The sequence below is a fragment of the Pezoporus flaviventris genome, unplaced genomic scaffold (genome assembly GCF_033815535.1).
Source record: "Pezoporus flaviventris isolate CSIRO_AGI_PZ_B2104156 unplaced genomic scaffold, CSIRO_AGI_Pfla_v1 ptg000007l, whole genome shotgun sequence".
In the NCBI taxonomy this organism is placed as follows: domain Eukaryota; kingdom Metazoa; phylum Chordata; class Aves; order Psittaciformes; family Psittacidae; genus Pezoporus; species Pezoporus flaviventris.
The window spans coordinates 55,399,651-55,419,531 of NW_026892555.1; the positions used below are offsets into that span (position 1 = coordinate 55,399,651).

Genomic DNA, 19,881 nt, shown 5'->3' on the forward strand with positions numbered 1-19,881 from the left:
AGCCTCATATCAGTGTGATACTAGAATTTGCAATATAATAATATTTTAGTTAATGAATACATAAATAATAATATATTGATTAAAATTCAAAATATAGATTTTTTCAGTTGAAGGATGGGGAATTGAGTATCACAATACCTACAAGAACACAAATTAGCACACATAATTGTGTGATTCATAAACAAGAAGAAATCGTCTTAGTTATAAGGATGTTATTCTCTAAATAAGTAAAATGTGTACAGAATGTGACTATGTAGGATGCATGGGTTTTGGTCTTGCATTTTAAAGAATGATAAATATATAACTCTTTTAATTTAGGGGTATCCAAATTAAGTCATTTAAAAGGTGGTTGAGTAAGCAGTGCTGATGCTGTTTTCTGAAAGTTATGGAGCTGATTAGGGTCACTCAGTGTAGGCATTTAAAGGTCACAGTCTCTTTGCAAATATCAATCCAAACTGATTACACAACAGTTAGATATGAAGCTTATTAACAGAATTAAATGCAGGTTTCCTGAGACTTGGCCTCTGTAATCCCCAAATCTCATCTGACTACAGGCAACTGCAAGGTATAACTAAATAGGTTATTAGAGTGCCGCTTCGATGACTGAGGATCTGCAGTCTTCAGATTAATGAATCATAACACACCTAAGGCACAAACCAATGTGCATATTTGCTCATAGCTGATGTGGCTTATTGCTATAGTAAATACCAGGCTTAGGGGTGTAGCATGTACCTGGCATGATAATGCTTGTGATTTAGCTTTGTCCCTTACTGTATAGCTGTATGTCGTATTCTCCCTCAGGTTATCTCAGGGCTTTTATGGCTTCCTTATAATTATGTTGCAGTTGCCTTGGATACAAAAGGAAAGATTAATACCAAAACAGAGAAATATGCTCAGGTGGCTTAAACCTGACTTTTCACCAGATCATACAAAATAGAAGTTTCATAATAATTCCATAAAGCCCACTGTAAAATAGCAAACTAAAAAGGTGCTCTTGTATTCAGAAGTGTTTGTTTAAAGACTGATTTAGGTGAACGGAACTACTGATACTGTCACTACTTCTATACTGACACAAGGATGAAAAATACATATTAGCACAGCTAATATAAACACAAATGACATTTTCTCTTGGCTATTTTACCTGTTTTTAAAAAAAAAAAAAATCAACATTTCTAACAATTCAGATGTAAATCAGAACAAAAAGGTTAGTTTTGATCTATCTCTATTAGTTCTGTATATTTAGTGCTTATAATTATTTCTAATGTTGATTGGTTTATTCATTTGTTAAAATCACATATGAAATCAATATTGCCATTTCATCTATTTAGCATGAGTTCTGTGCATCAGTATGGACCCAAACTAGTAGCCTCAATGTGCAATGCATGTGTCCCTTAAGCTTTTCCATTTTTCCATTCATACCTCAGTGGCATGGTTTAGGGAGGACTTGGCAGTCCTGGGGTAATGGTTGGACTTGATCTTGAAGGTCTTTTCCAGCATACTTGATTCTATAACTGCATTATTTTGTCTGTAAAAAAGCATAAGATCTGGTTTTCTAGATGTTCAATTAGTGAATAATTACAGATTTAATCTCTGCTCTTGTGATAAATGTAGGGGATCTCCCTCCCCCTTTCTCCCCCCCCCCCCCATCATTATTTAATAAAAAATGGATAAGCTTTAAAAACATTTGCACTTGATTTAGATATCGGTGAAATTTGTCTGGGGCTTGTATTCAAATCCACAAGTCCTGCAATGCAGCTAAATCTTTGTTTAGAGGTTAAACTTTCCTGTTCATAACTGCTGGAAAGACTAGAAATTAATATTCCCATAAAGCCATCTAAATACTGAAATATTTAACCTTTAGAAAGATTCCATATTTTTCTTGGCTTTAAGCAACTGTGAGATGTAAAAGGAATACTGTATAAATCTTTCATAGTGTCTTGATTTTTATTGTACCTTTAGGCAAACCTGCCTATTAAATTTCATATTTTTCACTTATTAGCAGTTATTTAACTTTCAAAATGAAGCATGTTAAGAGTGTGTTAGGAGAGACAGTGGTGTGAAAAAAGCATTTACACTTGAGTAAAGGAAATTATTAATAGTAATTAAAAAGTTATGTCAATGGCAATCTTGGCTGAAATGTATATTTACTGTCAGCAAGCTAATTTGTCTTTAACTTTAAAATATATCATATACTAAAGAAAAACAATAAGAGTAGAGTGCAATTGTTGCCTCTAAGATGACAGTTTTATGTTCACTGCTGTATAATTTACAGCTCAATTTGTATTATAGAAATATCAGAATGTTATGAAATTTCATGAAAGCCACTTTGAAGGTCAAAAACTGATCTTGTCAAACTGCTTATGTAAATATTGTTCAAATATACAAAACCCAAAATGCTCCAAACTAGCAGCTTTTGAATTTAATACATAAAGCATGAATCAGGGAGATGCCAGGGGCAAAAAAAGTGAAAGAGTGATGCTGATGCTGCAGTAATAAAGTCACAAGGCATCTGTTAGTAGATGGATCATTAGATGTGTCCCTGGTAGCTACTGAAAAAAAGGGGGAAAAATATTGCCTAATATATTTGTCAAAAAGTTTAGAAAAAAAAAAATAAATTTTTCCAGTGTTATTTTTAGACATGATTAGCTCCAAAGAAAAATAAGAAGGATTGCAGAAAGTCTACCCTTAAAATCACCTTATGCTTTAGTCAGTTCTAAGTAGTACTGCAATGTCTATAGAGAGTTTTCTGCATGTACAATTTCTGATTGACTGTTTTATTCTAACCAAGTGATCCTAATATTAAATCATGTCTTCAGGTGACTTAGATTGATATTGATTTTAAAAATTCTTCTATGAAAAGAAGGGTTTTCAAGAATGGCAGTCTTATACAATTTATGGAGGCCACTTCTGAGACTACCTAGGGAAGCTCATGCTTAAATTTATCTGTATCAGCTTTTGCTTTTCCAGATGTTTCTACAGCATTCGTCATTTCAAAATTCTATAAGGATTGTAAACCTTAGACATATGAATGCATATAATCACATATACTTAAGATTAAAAATAAACATAAAATCAGATAAGAATAATTGAATGTGGGATAACACTTTTCAACGTACTGTTATGTTTACAGCCATAGTGATGCCTGTTGTTATCTAGGAGTATCATTAAGTCAGTGGATGCCCAGATGCTACAGTATAGTATTAATCATTTTCTAGGACGATGGTTCACATTCCATCATGTTCCACAGATGGGTGCAATTATCATGTTACTGGTTCCATATTTTTTCTGTCAGCAATGATGTTTCTCTACCAAAACTGTATTTGAACTAGAGGAGCCTTGAGTTAGTTTCTCCCAGTTCTTTTGGCTGTCACTGCAGTTTAGTACTAGATTGCAAAACTGAATGAAACTTTAGGGATTAAAACAAACAAACAAACAAATTACATTTCTAGCATTGGCTGATCCAATAAAATCCAGCCCCAGCAGTTCTTATTAGATGTAATTCATAAACCTCAAGTACAGTACTTTGCACTATACAGGAAAGTGAGGTCTTATATAGAGATACTTTCAATCCGTGAGCTGACAGTTTTATTTTACATATTGCTTAACAATTCAATGTTCTCCAATCTATGATTTCACAGAGATTGACCATATACTTTAATACAGGCACTTCCCAAACCATGGCTGTTAAATTCTATTCAGGTACTTTATGAATGTGCTTTTATCACTTGGGCAATTAAGAGTTCAGGAAAAGGTCTTTTTTTTATTTTATTTTATTTCATGACTGTGAGACTGTAATAATCAGACTGAATCAGTCCTAAAGATTATGTTTAGTGGACAGCATAGGATATAGAATTAGAGATGAAGATGCTAATTCAGAGTGGTTTCAGAAAGAGATTCTTTAATGTCTAAAAAGCTTATGGTTTAAAAGCTGATTCATGATCTCCTAGGTTTCATATCTAACTGCATAAATTGCCTGTTATTTCCTTGGGTCTTTGCCATATAGATTAATGAGTACTTGCACCACTGGGACAAATATGAGGAAACTTTAACACTGCTGAAACTCTAGTTTTTCTGTATTCCAGTTCTTGTCTTGCTGATTGTCACCATGAGGCGACGGAAAAAGGAGCCCCTCATTTTTGATGAAGAGAGAGATATCAGAGAGAATATTGTCAGGTATGACGATGAGGGTGGTGGAGAAGAAGACACTGAGGCTTTTGACATGGCTGCCTTGAGAAACCTCAACATCATCCGAGACACCAAGACCAGAAGGGATGTGACACCTGAGATTCAGTTCCTGAGCAGACCAACTTTTAAAAGCATTCCAGATAATGTCATTTTTAGGGAATTTATCTGGGAAAGACTAAAAGAAGCTGACATGGACCCTTGCGCGCCGCCTTACGACTCTCTGCAGACATATGCATTTGAGGGGAATGGCTCAGTGGCAGAGTCTCTCAGTTCTTTAGATTCTATAAGCTCAAACTCTGACCAGAACTATGATTACCTCAGTGACTGGGGCCCTCGCTTCAAAAGGCTTGCAGATATGTATGGGACTGGACCAGAATGCTTATACTCATAGCCTTGGAACCTATCTCTGAAAATGCACTGAAGAATAGTAAAACAGAAAACTTAACCTTACAGACTAAAGAAAAGTTGTAAATATTTCTCCATTTTTAAACTTTTAGGTTTTTTTGCCTTGGTGGAACATATCTTCATTAGAGTTGTCCTGGGGACTGCACTGACCACACAAAATATGAGAATTCAGTGGCATTTTTGATAAAATGAAATGCTCAGCCACGTTCAAATAGATAGCAACCCTCAGATACCTGCAGAGGCAGCTCACTTTCAAGAGTATATTTTGCACTGTGAACTCAACGAAAAATGGTACTCTGTAGATGCCTTTACAGTATTGCTGTATCTAGCACGCAGTGTCTCTGTTAGGAGATAAGTGTAAGAAGAAACAAATTTACAAATACAATATATAATTCAATGCAACATCACAGTATATAGTATTTATGGATGCAAGAGTTTTTAAGAAATTTTCTTTACAGTATTGCATGTAGCTTGCTATGATGAAAGCAGAAGGGCAAACATTAAAACAAACAGAAAGCCAGTAGATCATCTTTTTGCTTCTCCCTGTTTATTCTCAGAGATATTCAATCAGAAGTTTCTGTCATTTTCTGAGCAGTTTTATGGAAAATTGCTCTTTGTACTGAGAATTTCCACAATGTTTGTCATCAACATACCAAAGTAGTTTGCAAACCACATAAAATGAGAAATATGGAGGGGTATTCTTATGGTTGAAAAGTTTAGTGATGCCTATGTAGGTATAGAAAAGATGTTGCTATCTATTTGCTATTTTTTATTATCTCTTCTGATTTGTACAGGAGAATTTATCCTTTTTTATTATTATTTGACATAAAGCGTTATATTTATTTTGGAGCTCCAATTTTCACTAAATTCAGGTCCATTCTACTGCCTCATGGTGTTAGACTCATCAGAACACGCTGATTTTTTTCCAGTCTCAGATAAATGTAGGAAACGAAGCATGGAAATGGAGAAATTACAGTAAAGCAATCTTGCCCACCATTCATCTCTCAGAAAGGAGAGCATCTCCAAGGACATGCAGTTTATCTTCTGAGCCATTAAATAGTCTGAGATGTTTAAATAAAATATTTGTACATGAATTTTTTTTGAAAGAAGGCTACAGAGGTAGCCGGGAGTGTCTTTAATGCAAGATTTAATTTTCAAAGTTAAACATGCTACATGCTTCAAAGACTGTAAACACCTTGCTTTTTGATTCCCCGTCTCTTTTGTTGCTGAGGAATCACAGTAAAAGACTCTTCAATTTCCTTCTTATGTTAAGCAATGCAATGCTATTAACTCCAGAATGCATCTTTAGATCCTGCTACACATAAGTATTCTTCCCCGAAGGTAACTCACTACACATAATTTCTACGCTGGTTCAGGAGTGCCAAAACAGAAGGACAGCTGCTGTTGGTTAAAATGCTGTACAATTTTGAAGTAGGATTTCTTAGAATAATACAACTTTTTTATGATTCTGACAGTATTTATACTTCACCTTTCATGATTTATTACTAGATAAGGCATATATTCAAGTAAAATAGTGGGTTTAAGTATTATTTCAGATGGATTTGGTTTAGATAATCTGTAGATGAGTTCTTAAATTAGACTCTGCTCCTGCAAACATTTTTGCTTGTACCGAACTTGAAATGACTTGACTTGCCTGCAATTACTGAGAGGCATACAGAATTGCTTGCAGGACTGTGCTTGTGAATAGAAGGTACTCCATAGAGGATGATGCTCACTCTAAAAGTACTTCTTTCTGAAATGAAGGATCCTTGTAATGAAATCCTAATGTATGGTTGACACCAGGCTGGAAGATGGGAAATTATCATTAAGGCTTTGTAATTTTTGCAGCGCAGCATTATCAGTTAACTGTGTGAAAGTGGCCTTCAGCTCCATCAGAGAAAACAAAATATTTTTTAACATCTGCGGCAGATTTAATTTGAGTTAAATTTTCGTAGACAATCATTGTTTCATAATTCAGTAGATTTGCTTCTAGTTGTATTAAATATATATATATAAGTATATATATATATATATGACAGATTTTGTAATGGAACTGAAAGATATTGCCCATGACTTTTAGTCATACATGTAAGATTTTCAATAAAAAAAAAATAAAAAAAAAGCATGTGTAAGCAGTTTAATGAGAGCAAGATATGCTGCAGGAGTTAAGCAGGTATTAAATCAGCAAGGTGCTGAGAGAACAATTTTTTATTAATCTCCTTGTTGTTTGTCGGAAGATAATTCATGCATCTGGATTAAGATGTCAAAAATGCTGATTTAAGCTTATAGCACTCAAAGGAGATCTAAATGTGGTTTAGAATAAACAGCACAATTCCCTTGCTTTTCTACCTTCTATATCTGTCAAAACTCCAAGAAGCTCCCATGTTAAGAAATTGTGTTAGGGATTTTTGGGGATGTATTTTCATAGAAAGGAATATGCTTTAATGCCACAAAAGCTCTTGCATATACAGGGTGTTTGTTACACAGTTCTAAAATAATCAAGTATATTTGTTATTCCTTTATATATGCTTACATACTGATTATATTATTGCAGTAAGAAAGAACAATCCCTTACACTCAATGAAAGCTGTTACTGTAATATATACTTATGGTATGCATAATACACATACTATACAATACTCTTCATACACTACCATGAGTATAGGTTTTCACAGTTGATAAGCTGATTCAAATTCTTTCTTTGAGTGATTTTTATATTACATATTCTGATGTTATAAAGTGTATTTTACTGACTAAATAGAGTAAAATATGAGACATATTGTCTCTGTCCTAGAAATGTTATGAAATATTTTAAGCAAATTAATTAGAAAGGCCTTTTAAAAAGACTTATTTTATTTATTTAACTTTCTGAATAGCTCCAGTATCTAACCAGAGGCCCCAAGTACTCCTTAAAAAGTATGTCAAACCTTGCAACCACTCCCATCTTATAAAGCAATGCCAATGCCTCTTTCCTTCCACCATATGACAGTTGAAGAGATTTATTTTAAATTCAGATTCCCAAGAACCTTGGAAAGTATATAGTTTTATGAGTGCCACTAAAAAATCCATATAAATTTGACCCATTTGAAGAAGATTTAAGGCAAGAATCCTTATTCTGCTTTGACCAGTATAAAATCTACTGAGTTCAACAGGGTTGAACAGCGGACATTCTGACTTACATATTTTATTTGAAAGAATAAACTTACTGTAGCTTATTAAGCTATATCCCTGCTAAGATATAATACAGGTCTTTCTAAACCTACAATTCTGATGCCTGGGTTAACTCAGTCACTGCAGGACTCATGAAACTAATGGCACTATCTGAAACCTCTCCTTCTCTAGAATGAAAAAGGGAAGGGACGGTGGAGGGGGAGGGAATGCTTCCTTCTTTTCCTTTATATCCTACAAGAGTACTTGTCCATAAAGATAAGATGCTGCCATTTTGTATATCCTAATATGCTCTCATCCAAAATCTCTAAACACAAAAAAAAGGGCAGGTAATATTTTGCTATTGAGTGACAATACCTGAAGGGTAAATAGAATAAAATAACTGTAAAAAGACCACCCCCCTCCACACAACAAAGATAACAAGTAAATAGGAAAGATGAACGCAATTACCTATATAAAATCTAGTCTTAAATTATTGGTTGCAGCCTACCATGTGGCAGATTTTATTTTTATATATGTAGAATTTCTGTCTACTTCAAAATAAATGTAGAGTAATTATGGTTTCAGATGATATTGGTACTTCATTAGTGATAGATGGGGTCAAGTGTGTTTTTACTGATCTGAGACTTGCACAAATGAATTGCAAAAGATAGAAATGTAATTTTATTTATCTGACAGAAACAGGAAAGTCTACAAGACAACCAGAGATCTGCAAGTTGTAGTCTTAAGTATGGGTTCACCAAGTTTTCCATACATATATGTATATATATATTTATATCTAAGTTTTCTGAATACATCTTAAGATATACTTACATCCCAGTATCATTTTTTCCACACCAAGAATTCTTCCTTTGCTCAGTATCAACACAGCTACAGAAGTGTTGTATTGTTCACAAAAAAACTTTTTTTATAGATATCTACCCATAGTTTTGTTCTTCTAAGAGAAACCCAGCACATAACAGGAATAATTTATTTCCTAGATAAAGGAAATGGAAAAATATATTCACATTTGGATGTTGTACTTTGCTTTGTGTTTATCATTTCTCACAAAAGAGAAAAAAATCTTTCAAGGTGGTACATAAATCTGTGAAACCTTAGACCATAGAATTTCAGACAGAAATATACTGGTTGAAAAAACTTGTTTTACCTAGGTATTATATGACACAAGTTTTCCTGGAATCTTTCTGGTTTTAATAAAAAAAAAAAAAGGCAGAAAACGGCATAGGAATTTCTTGGAAATCAGCGCAAAATCTGACCTGAAGCCACAGTGTTATATCATATACATCCTTCTGCTCTTATCTCATATGTGAACATGTATTTCCTAAAACTATATGTATATCTCAACATTCCACCCACCTACTATTTATTTTAAAATACTATATATAACTAGAGAGTATTAGAAAAAAAAAATTAACCCTACTATCAAAAACTTTGTTTATCCTTATTAATGTCTGATGTAGAAAAATACAGTTCATACTCAAGCAAAACTTCTAAGAAAGATTGGTGTTTAATATTTTGTTGGTTAACTAAAGTCATAAACCTGTTGTGCATCATAGCAGCCACCTGAATGCTAAACCAGGAGTAGAAAAAAAGTCAATTATAAATTCTCCTTCTACTCCCCATCATCCCTGCCAAAGTTAGAATTTCTTTTCATTGTACCTCAAAGCAAACTCTTGTGTCTAAGTTAGACATAGTGAGGAATTAGATCTTAGACTCCTTCTCAGAAAAGCTTTAAATCTATTTACTAGGTTATTCCTGTATGAGGATGTCTTGACTCCTTCTAAGCTATGTTACCAGAGACGTGTGACATTGTTTGGGTTTTGGTGTTTTTTTTTGTCTGTGTTTTTTGGGCTTTTTTTTTATTTTATATATCGTTAAAACTGCTGTTCTTGGTCAAAAATATACATTTGTATGACTCAACTTTTTCATTGGATTTTTTTATTTCCCTTTGTTAAAAACATACTAGCCAAATATAGCCTGACTTCAGTTTTGACTTCAAACCCACCTTCATTTGTTATAATAGAACAAAAGAAAGTCCTGAGATCTTCCTTCTCTTTGATGTCAAGAAGATATGGCTAGAAAAACTAAACATCAGCAGACTGCAGTGAAACTCATCTGTCACTTTCCCTAAATACAAGATCACAGATAGTTAATACAACAGTTAGGCTGCCATTAACACCATTTAAAACATGGGTCTAATCTTACAACTTTAGAATATACTGTCATTTTGTGTCACCACTATCAGCAACTTTTATATGTTTAGCAAAATTAAATTTTAGAATTATCAAGGTCTGCTGCCTGTAGTTCAGTTTCATCATTATTGCTGACATCATGTTCTTGGTGAACAGAAAAAGAGGGAAAAGTTACAAAAGTAAAACAGCACAAATAAAAAATCTCCCTATGTGCACTGATTGTTATTTCAGTGCTTTAATTATTGTTCTGCCTTACTTCTCCCTAATACATTGATAGCTTTTCCTCTCATCAATTAGGGTAAGTGTGATATCCAGCCAGACATTAAATCATTCAAGTCTGACAAGAATGGTCAGGTTGAATTTTAATGTCCCTATATTTCCCTAATGATCAAAACATTATCATTATCCTACAGTTGAAATTATATAGAGAAAGAAGTGTTTGCTGATGAACCTAAAACATGTTGATCATATTAAAGTGCTTGGAAAATCTCCCTAAGGCTTTCAAGAGGTGTCAATATTTATACATTGTTGGGGGACACTGATAAATGACCACTTGACTTACAGCACCAAGATAAGAGATTGTTGCTTTGAGCTGGATACCTGTTCTTTTTACTTGTCTTCTACTGACTTTCCCTTTCTAGAAACTACAATTTGCATCTTGTAATGATAATTCAAGTTCTTGATGGAATGGTTTTAATGGCAAAAAATTAGTTCCTATCAGTATAGTACAAATAACATCACTGTAACAAGCCATACCCTTGTTCTCCAAGATAATTTCTGTGCACATGATAAATACAGTGTTACAAAAGTTTTATACCTGATGAAGTATGAATGATGAAATACCGACTGGGGACAAAGAAATCCCCAAAACCAGCAACAACAACAAAAAATCCAAACCACAACCCCCCAAAAAAACCTGATACACTTTCTCCCTAAAATTAAGAACATACAGAATTTTTGAGCTATGAAAATCAAATATTATAACTTTTTTTCAGACAGCATGACAATCTGTAGCTTTATTTCTATGACTGAAAGTACAATTCAAATGAGTCATAATATTCTCGTTTTGGAATCTCTTCTAGGTGATAAGCTTAATGGTAAATTTGCTATTCCTAGTTTATGTGTGATGAACACATGAATGGACCTCTCATAGGACATACAGCCTGTTGATCAGTTATAGTTTCTGGCTGGATGTTTATTCATAATTTCCCCCCCTTCAGTTTCTAGTAGAGTTTGACTGTGACATATGGAAAAAAACTACAACAATGAAAAAGTGAGGTATATTTACCTTCAAGGGCACTGGAGATTCAAGCAGTGTAAAAAACAATTTCTTTAAAAGAGCTTAAGGAAGGTTGAACATTTTGTCTCCCTCTTTCTTTTCTTCTCTCTGCTTCCCTTCCCTTCCATCCTCTGCCCCCTCAAAGATAATATATGACATTAAAGCTTTTGCTGCTTTTGGTACACATTCATTTACTTTTGTAGTAGTCACACGTCGAAGATGAATGGAGAACAAGCCAGTGTCAAAGTCAAGGCTTGGGAATTAAGAAAAAGATTTAACAGTTTTCTTCTCTTTATATAACCTTGACAAACTAGCTTTGAGGTAGAACTATGATTTATCTTTCAGTGTAAATTATAATATGAAAAATAATATGAAAAATTGAAATATGAACAATAGATTAATGTAACACGTATGAATTCTGTTACTGTGACTTATCACAGGTCAATATAAACTGTTGGGACTCAAAGATTAGTGCAGACCATGTTTGCTCATGCACAAAAACACTTTCATAATGGGATTTTAATTCAAACAGCTAGTGTGAAATGTAGGGGTATTTCAATGTTCAAAAGCCACAGTTCCTTTGAAATAAACAGAGGTAACCAATAATCCAGAGTTCTGGAACAAGTAGGTGTATATGGAGAAGACGGGAAGGATAACATTTTAGAATTAAACACCTGTAGTGAATGTACCTATAAATCCAATTGACTAAAACTGAAAGCAAGACAAAAGCAGAGGAGGCATTGTTAAATGGTACCCATTTTAATCAGTCTCTTTTAGCCAATTATTGCCATCTGTATTAAGAGTTGTTTTACTTTCATTTGGCCTTTGTGTACTACAAAAAAACACGAATTCAGAAACCGAAAAGATGAGTGTTGTCTTCTGGGGTATTTGCACTCATGAAAAGGTACAGCAAATAAATGCTAATGCTGCGGCCGACTGACAGCCTATTCTCATGTACAATATATGTACAATATAAGATTCATGGCATGCAGAGACCACACTGGATGACGATGTCTTGCTGTCTCATTCTTCATTCTTTCCTGTAGACATTCACTGCTCTTTTCTTTCTCTAGTTGCTACTTCCTAGACAGAAGTCTTATCTTTTTTGATTATCTCTGAATGGTGCTTCATACAATTGGTCATAGATGATGATTAGGCCTACTAAACAGAACAACAATATTCCTGTTTCTCCTCCTACTAATAATGATGCAGACAAAAAGACATTGTTGGTCATGTATTTGGAGTAACAAGTTATGTGCCCAACTTTGTCACTGATCTGCTCTGTGACATTTCTTCAATCATCTGTCTTTGTCATCTGTTGATATAAAGAACTGAAAAGGAACAGAATGTTTTCAATATTTTGGAGAATGAAAATAGTATGGTAAAAGCGGCGTAATACACTTTGTTTGTTTCTTTGTTTTCACTTTTGAATTGAAAATATGAAGTATACTCATGGATAGGATTCAGTTCTGGCATAAGTCTGAAGTAAACCATTCCTCAGCCAATGTCAGCAGCAATGTAATTTCAGTGTTGTATATGGGATGGTAAGGGAGCATCAAGAGACAATAAGCATTTGTGAAAATGGTTTGGCATTAGGAAGGCATACGAATGCATTATTAGTCATAAAAGTAGGATGGAATTCTGTAGAAAAAAAACAAAAATAAAGGCTGCCAACTCTTTAATTTCATATACCTCATGCTCCACAGATTTTCAGAAAAGGATTGAATTAATTTTCTCATTTATTCTCCCTTTGAAGAAAGTGTTCTCTCAAAGGTGTAACAAAATGATGCATAAATATATTGGAGGGCTAGTCTACTTTGTTCTTAGGTAAAATAAAGCATCATGTACTTCTCTTGAGTTTGCAAGTAGATAGAAAAATACTTAATTGATGGTTTAATATGGAAGTAACCATATTTTCAGGTAATCAGGACCATTTTTGAGAAGTATACTCTCCTCAGCTGATATATTTTGATATGTTAAGCTTGTTAAAATCTGTTCCTAAAGTAAAAGATATTTTTGTAAACCTCATAAAATTAATCTAGGATTAATAAATATAAACTTAATTGACATGGAAACTTTATTTGAAAAAGGAAAATTAATTCATCCTTTTTGCCATTCAATCATTAAAAAAAAACCAGCAACACAATAGTTTTGTAAATTTAAAATCTATCCTATTTTTGGAAATAAGAAATTAAAAGCTCCTTCACTAGCAAGTGGTATTGGCAAAACAATGCATAGGAAAAGGTCTTGACCAGACTATCTCATCGAATAATATTCTCCAAAGTTTGTCTGCCATATGCATCAGGAAACACTGCTCTTTCAGAAAACTTAAGTGGAGGGAGCTTAGGTAAGCTATCGTCAACTTCATTAACAAAATATCACTTTATCTCTATAATTTGATAGTGGATGGAAATTATAAAAAACAATTAATACAGACAAAATTAATACACTATTAATTTTAAAAGTGGTCATACTTTTGTCAAAAAATTGTGTGAAATAATTTATCAAGATTCAAGCCAATAAACCTGAATTGCTCAAACTTTTGCTGATTGAATTAAAAAGAATGCCAATACTATGATACTAAATGATACCAAAATTATTTTCTAAAGTAAATGTGATCTTATATAACACATTCCAATGTTTGATTACAACATGTTTAAATGAAAAAAAAGTCTAGGAAACAGAAGACAAGAGTTCAAAGAACTCAAAAAGAACTTTTTGTAACTACACCAGCTGTTCTATTTTTGATACAGTACCTCAGAATTTGTGCAATATAGTGGCAACAATTTTGTACTAGAGCAACAGTGAACTGACCCAGAGAACAGCATACCTTTCAGTGAATGAGGACAGGTTCAGAACTTCAAAGGTATTAAGGTACATGATCAATGGTAGCATGGTACCTAAGGGCTAAGATCAGAACTCTTCCTTCCATCTTTTAAATTCTCTGGAGAAAAGACATCTAAGCACAACACTCTTGGAGAATGAAATGCGACAAGATTCTCTATTTTTAGGAAAGCTAGTTATAAGAGAAGAAAAGGTCATGTATAACTTTTGTCTTTTTATATTTTGTTATTGTAGTGAGATATACCAGTCTTTTACCTATAAATACCCAAAGAATTGCATGAAACTTCCATTAAAGCTGCATAAGCTAAATTCTTTAGAAAACCTCTGATTTTTCTTGGGAATCTTTGGCAGTTCCCAATGAAGTCTTTCATAATTTCTAATTATTTTTCAGTTGCTATGCTTTCTTTCTACATATGCTGCATGAAAACTACACTATGTCGACAACAAAAGTTCTGTTTACTATTTATTTTTCTAATATAATCTAATTTTTTTGACACTCTGTCTAATCTGAAATATAAAAGCAGAATAACTTTGTGTTAGATAAGCAAGCTAGCTGGGCTTAAGAGAAAACTGTAATAACTCTGAAAACATCCTATTTTTTTTCTATGATTTTTTCTGTAAATAAGATCCTACTGACCTCTACATTGCAAGACAGAGAACACATTTAATGGGCTTTGCACATATTGTCCAAGAAGCTAGAGACACTTGTTACTTAGAGCCAACAGGCAGAAGAGTGAGAAAAGGATGTGCAAGATGACATAATGTTAGGCTAAAAGGATGTAACTTTATCTTAGAAACAGGACATTTTGTTTACAATGCAATGTATTAATCAGAGAGCTGTTAAGCATGAATTATTAAACTTAGTTCACTTCAGAAAATTTAATTGAACACGAGAGACCAAAAATATAAATTATAGTCTGCAGCAAATAAATTTACCCATCTTTTTGCTATAAAATAGACATAATGTATAATACTAGCATACAATTTAAAGGTCAGTTAGTTGTTGTAGTCCATCTGTATTACATAGGTTAGCCATCTTGGTAGCTTAAAGAATAAATGACTAGTCACATGATCTTATAGGCTTCCCTTAAATCCATACTTTTCAGCTTTCTCTGTCATTTTTTCTCTCCTCAGTCCCTTTCACATTTTTTTTTCTCCTTTAATAAATCTCTTTAATTACACAGCCTTTCAATCTCTAAAAGTTTGAGATGTACCAGGCAATCTCACTACTTGGGTTTACAACCCAAGCAGTTTGCCGCAATGGTTTTCGTAATCAGTGCTTCTGATAGTGCTGCCTTCTATATCCACCTAAAACAAAATTCTCTACCAGTATTTACATGTGGTCAGGATTTTGTCTATTTTGCACAAAATATAGGCAAAAGACATAAACCCAATACACTGTCTGATGTCTTCTCCTTATACGTTTGTATTTTATGAATTCTGGAACCACGTAGAGGAAAAGAGAGAGTAAGAAAAGGGACTTCATGTCTCAGGAAGTTAATAATTAATTAGGAAGACCACTATCTATATAAGCTGAATTATTAGATGGAAGGAAGTGCTAGTCAGTAATATCTGAAAGACATTATGAAACTCTCATCTGATTTAAAAATGTTCCCATCAGGTAATTTTATTTATTTTCTTTTTATTATTTTTTTAGTTCTATTGTTGAAAAAAACTGTTTTAGCTGTCATAGAGCAAGATCAAGAAAACTTCAAGTGTTAGCAGACTGTTAGTTCAGCACCTTTTAAAATAGTATTAGGAACAAAAAGAAAAATAGTTGTCCAAGCAAAGATAATTCAGCTTAAGGTCAGTCATCTAACCTTTCTCATATTTAATCAGCTGCTGTGTTCAACTTTCTAGCACTTCTTATCAGTTCAAAAATAATCATTAAAAGAGGTATGTAATTAGATAGAAATTAAATTCAAATTTTGACAGAGTTTCTATGTCTTCCTTTTTTCTTATATTCCTTTTTTTTTTTTTTACCTTTAACCTACATGAAATTGTTCACTATGTAATAATCTCACTAGAATACTGGAAGTAACAAGTAACATGATTATGAAACGCTACAGTTTTCTACACATATATTGTGAAATAGATACCATAATAACTGTAGGGACAAGGTATTCTTGTACATGGGGCTGGCATATATCTCTACCATATACTGAAATAGAACAGTGAAATAAATTCTTTTAGATCAGAAAGAGTATTTGTAACAGAATTAGCCACAGAAAGTGATCTGTGGTTGAGGTGTTTAAATGCAAGCAAAAATAAGCTTCTGACTGGTTAGTTTCTTACTTCTGATTGGTGATGTATGATTAGTGTAAATGAAGAAAACAAATATCTGAATGTGGAACAAGCAAAGAATTATTTTCTTTAAAAAGGGGCAAACTTGAACAAGATGTTTTATTCAAAGCAAGATGACAAAAATAACTGCTATAGAAGAAGTACAAGATGATTTATGGAATAAAAGGAAAAACAAAAACCCCACAAAAAACCCCACTAGAACAACTTCAATCATGTCCAAAAGAATATTAAGAATACAAGCACAAAGTATGAGAAATACTCTGCAAGAAGGATTCCTATAACACTATTGTAAGGAAGTACAGGAAAAAAAAAAAGAAAATAGTAAAAATATAGTTTATCTGGACTTTTAAAAGAAAATTACAGCTGCCAGTGCCAAACATAAAAATAGGAAAGGGTCATCAGGGGTAGGAAGCAGAAGAAAATTGGTATTAATACATGCTTATAAAAGAGTAAAGATCAAGGTTAATCTATTCCAAAGCTTAAGGGATATTTTTGTCTCACATTTCTTTTTTCTATCTTTCAATATGCCTGCAATACATTAAAAAAAAATTAGTTACCCATCATAAAAATCCAAACCAAGCAAACCAACACCAAAAAGAAGTATGTAGCAGAATATCTGAAATGGAAACAAAGCTTAGAATATTCTAATAAAACCAGGATTGTACAATAGTCTCTATCCTTGAAGAATGTATTCCTTAAAAAATCACCACTTGAAATTGAAAGTCCGTTACAATGAATGAATAAGGGTAGTGCCATCTGAATGGAGAACAGGGAATACAGCACAGTATGCACATCAGATGTATGTACATACTAAGTCTCAGTTCTGCATAATGGCTTAGAGTATATTTTAAGAAAAAAAATTACCAAATCCATGGAATTTCAAATACCCTTGAGAAAGTTAAAAGACTGTATTAGAGATAGCATGTTAAATTCACTCTCTATATATGTGTTTGCAAGTACATATACATGCACCTTTTCTGACAGCTGATCTATTACATCATGATTGTCAAGTCAGTCCAATTTATCTAGACTTACAAAAGAACTTGATTACGCTCCCTACAGAAAGGGATATTTCAAATGAACTTATATTCATCAGAGATTATGAATTGCTACGTAACAGGAAAGCAACATGAGTTGCATTGAAAAGATCAGACTGGAAAGAGATTAGACAGTGATCTTCCTCAATCATTATTCTTAAGTAGACTTGCTTAATATTTTCATTAGAGACCTTCATGCAGGAAGTAATTGTGTGCATTAAGATGTGCAGGTGATGCAAAGTGGAAAGTATTATATGTACTCTGGAAATGCAGATTGCTAAGTGGAAGAATTGGATGAAGTTGTGGACTAAAGCAATGGAAATTAAATTAAGTTTTAATAAAAAACCCAAAGATTTATACTTCAGGATTAATGAGAATTGTAGCCTATCAATGTAAACTATATCAATTGTATGTGACAAAGAAAAAGAAAAATCTGAAGACATTGGGAAGTAATAAATGAGATGACAGTGTGACATAGCTGTGAAAATGCTAATATCTTAGGATGCATCAAGCAAGGCATTTTCATCACAGATAGGAAAACATCTATGACTATGAGAATGAAAAAATCCTTATGAAATGTTAGAAGAGATAGTAAAGTGAGCAAATATATTTAAATGTGCAAATATAAGGACAAGAATATTCTGCTTTAGAGGACAGTGCTATGCATGACCATATGGATATAAAATAGCCATGAGTAATTCTGTCATCGCAATTAGAAAGATGCTTCTAAGTGGGATCCTGGGATAGCTTTTCAAGTGATTTTGGCTTTAACACAAAAGTTGCAAAGATCATAGAAGAAGGAATCGCATAAGACTAAAATGCATCAATCCTAATTTTCATGAAAAAAGACTAAGTCTATTCAACTTATTTACATTTTCAAAGGCTTTTGAAATAAATATTTCATTGATCAAAAATATGGACCCCATTTATTTGGTACTCAACAGAAGTTACATGTTGTTGAGATTGTCTCCTAGATGAATAAATTGGCTTTTTTATGGTGTTCTGTCTTTTAATCTCCATCCTGAGATGGCACTTTTTTCAAGTGCCTACATGGTATTTATTGCTTAGATACTCAAGTGATCATCACACATCACTAAATTAGTAGTCAGGATGTCAACCCAGACTAATTGGCAGAAAACATTGGAAAGTTGTTTTAATTTGCTATACAATGTCCTTACCTAAGTGGTTTCATCTAACAAATGCTCACATTCTTCCAGGAATCTAGGACAATACCAATGCCCTTGATGTTCTCAGCTATATTTCTGTATATTTTTGTAGCTTTTGATCTGATGTTGAAACACAGAAGTCTTTGGATTGTTGAAAGAACATAGTATTGTTATTTGTGAGAGTTTTCTGAGTGCCTATCAAAGATGTTATTTAATCTGTAAGTGGTTAACACTGGGCTCTATTGCTATAACTTTTTTTTTAACTTTCACTTGTTTGTTTGCTTGTTTTCCTGCAAATTTTATTTAGTTATTTATGAGTTTAAACTGTATTACTGTTTTTCCAGCTTGATAACAGAATATTACATTTTGTTTCTTCAGGGCCTTAAAACAGCATTCTGAGTCTGTGCTATAGAATGGGTATAAATTGATTTGGGATTAGACAAAATTCATGTAATATGTTAAAATTTAGGATCGATATTGTAAAGAACGAAATTCTAGCTGTTAGAGTGTTTTAAACACTGCCTATGTATATACCTACAGAATCACTGGTTTCAGTTAAAGAGCTTCAACTATTTTTTTTTTCCCTTTATTAAGACTTATCTTTCTCAATTTCTGTCATTTCTGGCTAAATACCTGAAACTACCTGTTATCATTCCCCTACTCTATGTCACTCAAGCCGACTTTCCCAGTCATTAATTGGGAAAAGACAACTCAACCTAGCAGGTTCTAGCCCCATGATAATTGCACACAGGAGTTTTTATCACTCAGTTATCATACCTGACATTGCTCTATATTTCATTGTATATAAAAGAGCAAAAAATTTAGAAGACAGCTCCAGTATGTTTCTGTACAGTGTTGCAGAACAGAAATGTAAGGAAAGAGTAAAGATGTTTTGTTAGAGAGAGATAAAAGATGATAAATTGAGGTAAGTGAAGTGAAATTCGTATTTTTAGTATTGAGGAGAAGATATAAGATTTTCATAATTTCAATAAGAAGCTTTACTATTTTTATATGCAAAAATAAATAAAACTAAACCAGTCTGAAACAGACTTACAAAATTAATTTTTTTTGCTTCTTCAGTTTGTGTTCTCCACTGCTTTCTCTAATGACAAGAAATTGTAAGTTTTATTTTCTCAATTCTTTTGTTGCTTGTTTTAAAACAGTGTTTACTAATTTATACATAATAGCTTTAAAAAGTGCATATTTTTGAAATAAATGATTCATCTACAGAAAGCAGAATGTCTTATAATATTAAATTCACTGACAGTTGAATAATGCAGTTGTTCCCCCTACTTAGGGAA

The 19,881-nt window shown here is 33.0% G+C and overlaps 1 protein-coding gene across 1 annotated transcript in view; it reads left to right on the forward strand.

Moving 5' to 3' along the window:
• CDH7 (cadherin 7) overlaps positions 1-4,635 on the forward strand; it is an 80,325-nt gene extending 75,690 nt beyond the window's left edge. Inside the window, exon 12 of the mRNA XM_061448860.1 lies at positions 4,083-4,635. Coding sequence (XP_061304844.1) covers positions 4,083-4,576 — 494 coding nt within the window. The 3' untranslated portion in view covers positions 4,577-4,635. The remainder of the gene's footprint in view (positions 1-4,082) is intronic.
• Positions 4,636-19,881: the final 15,246 nt, after the last annotated feature.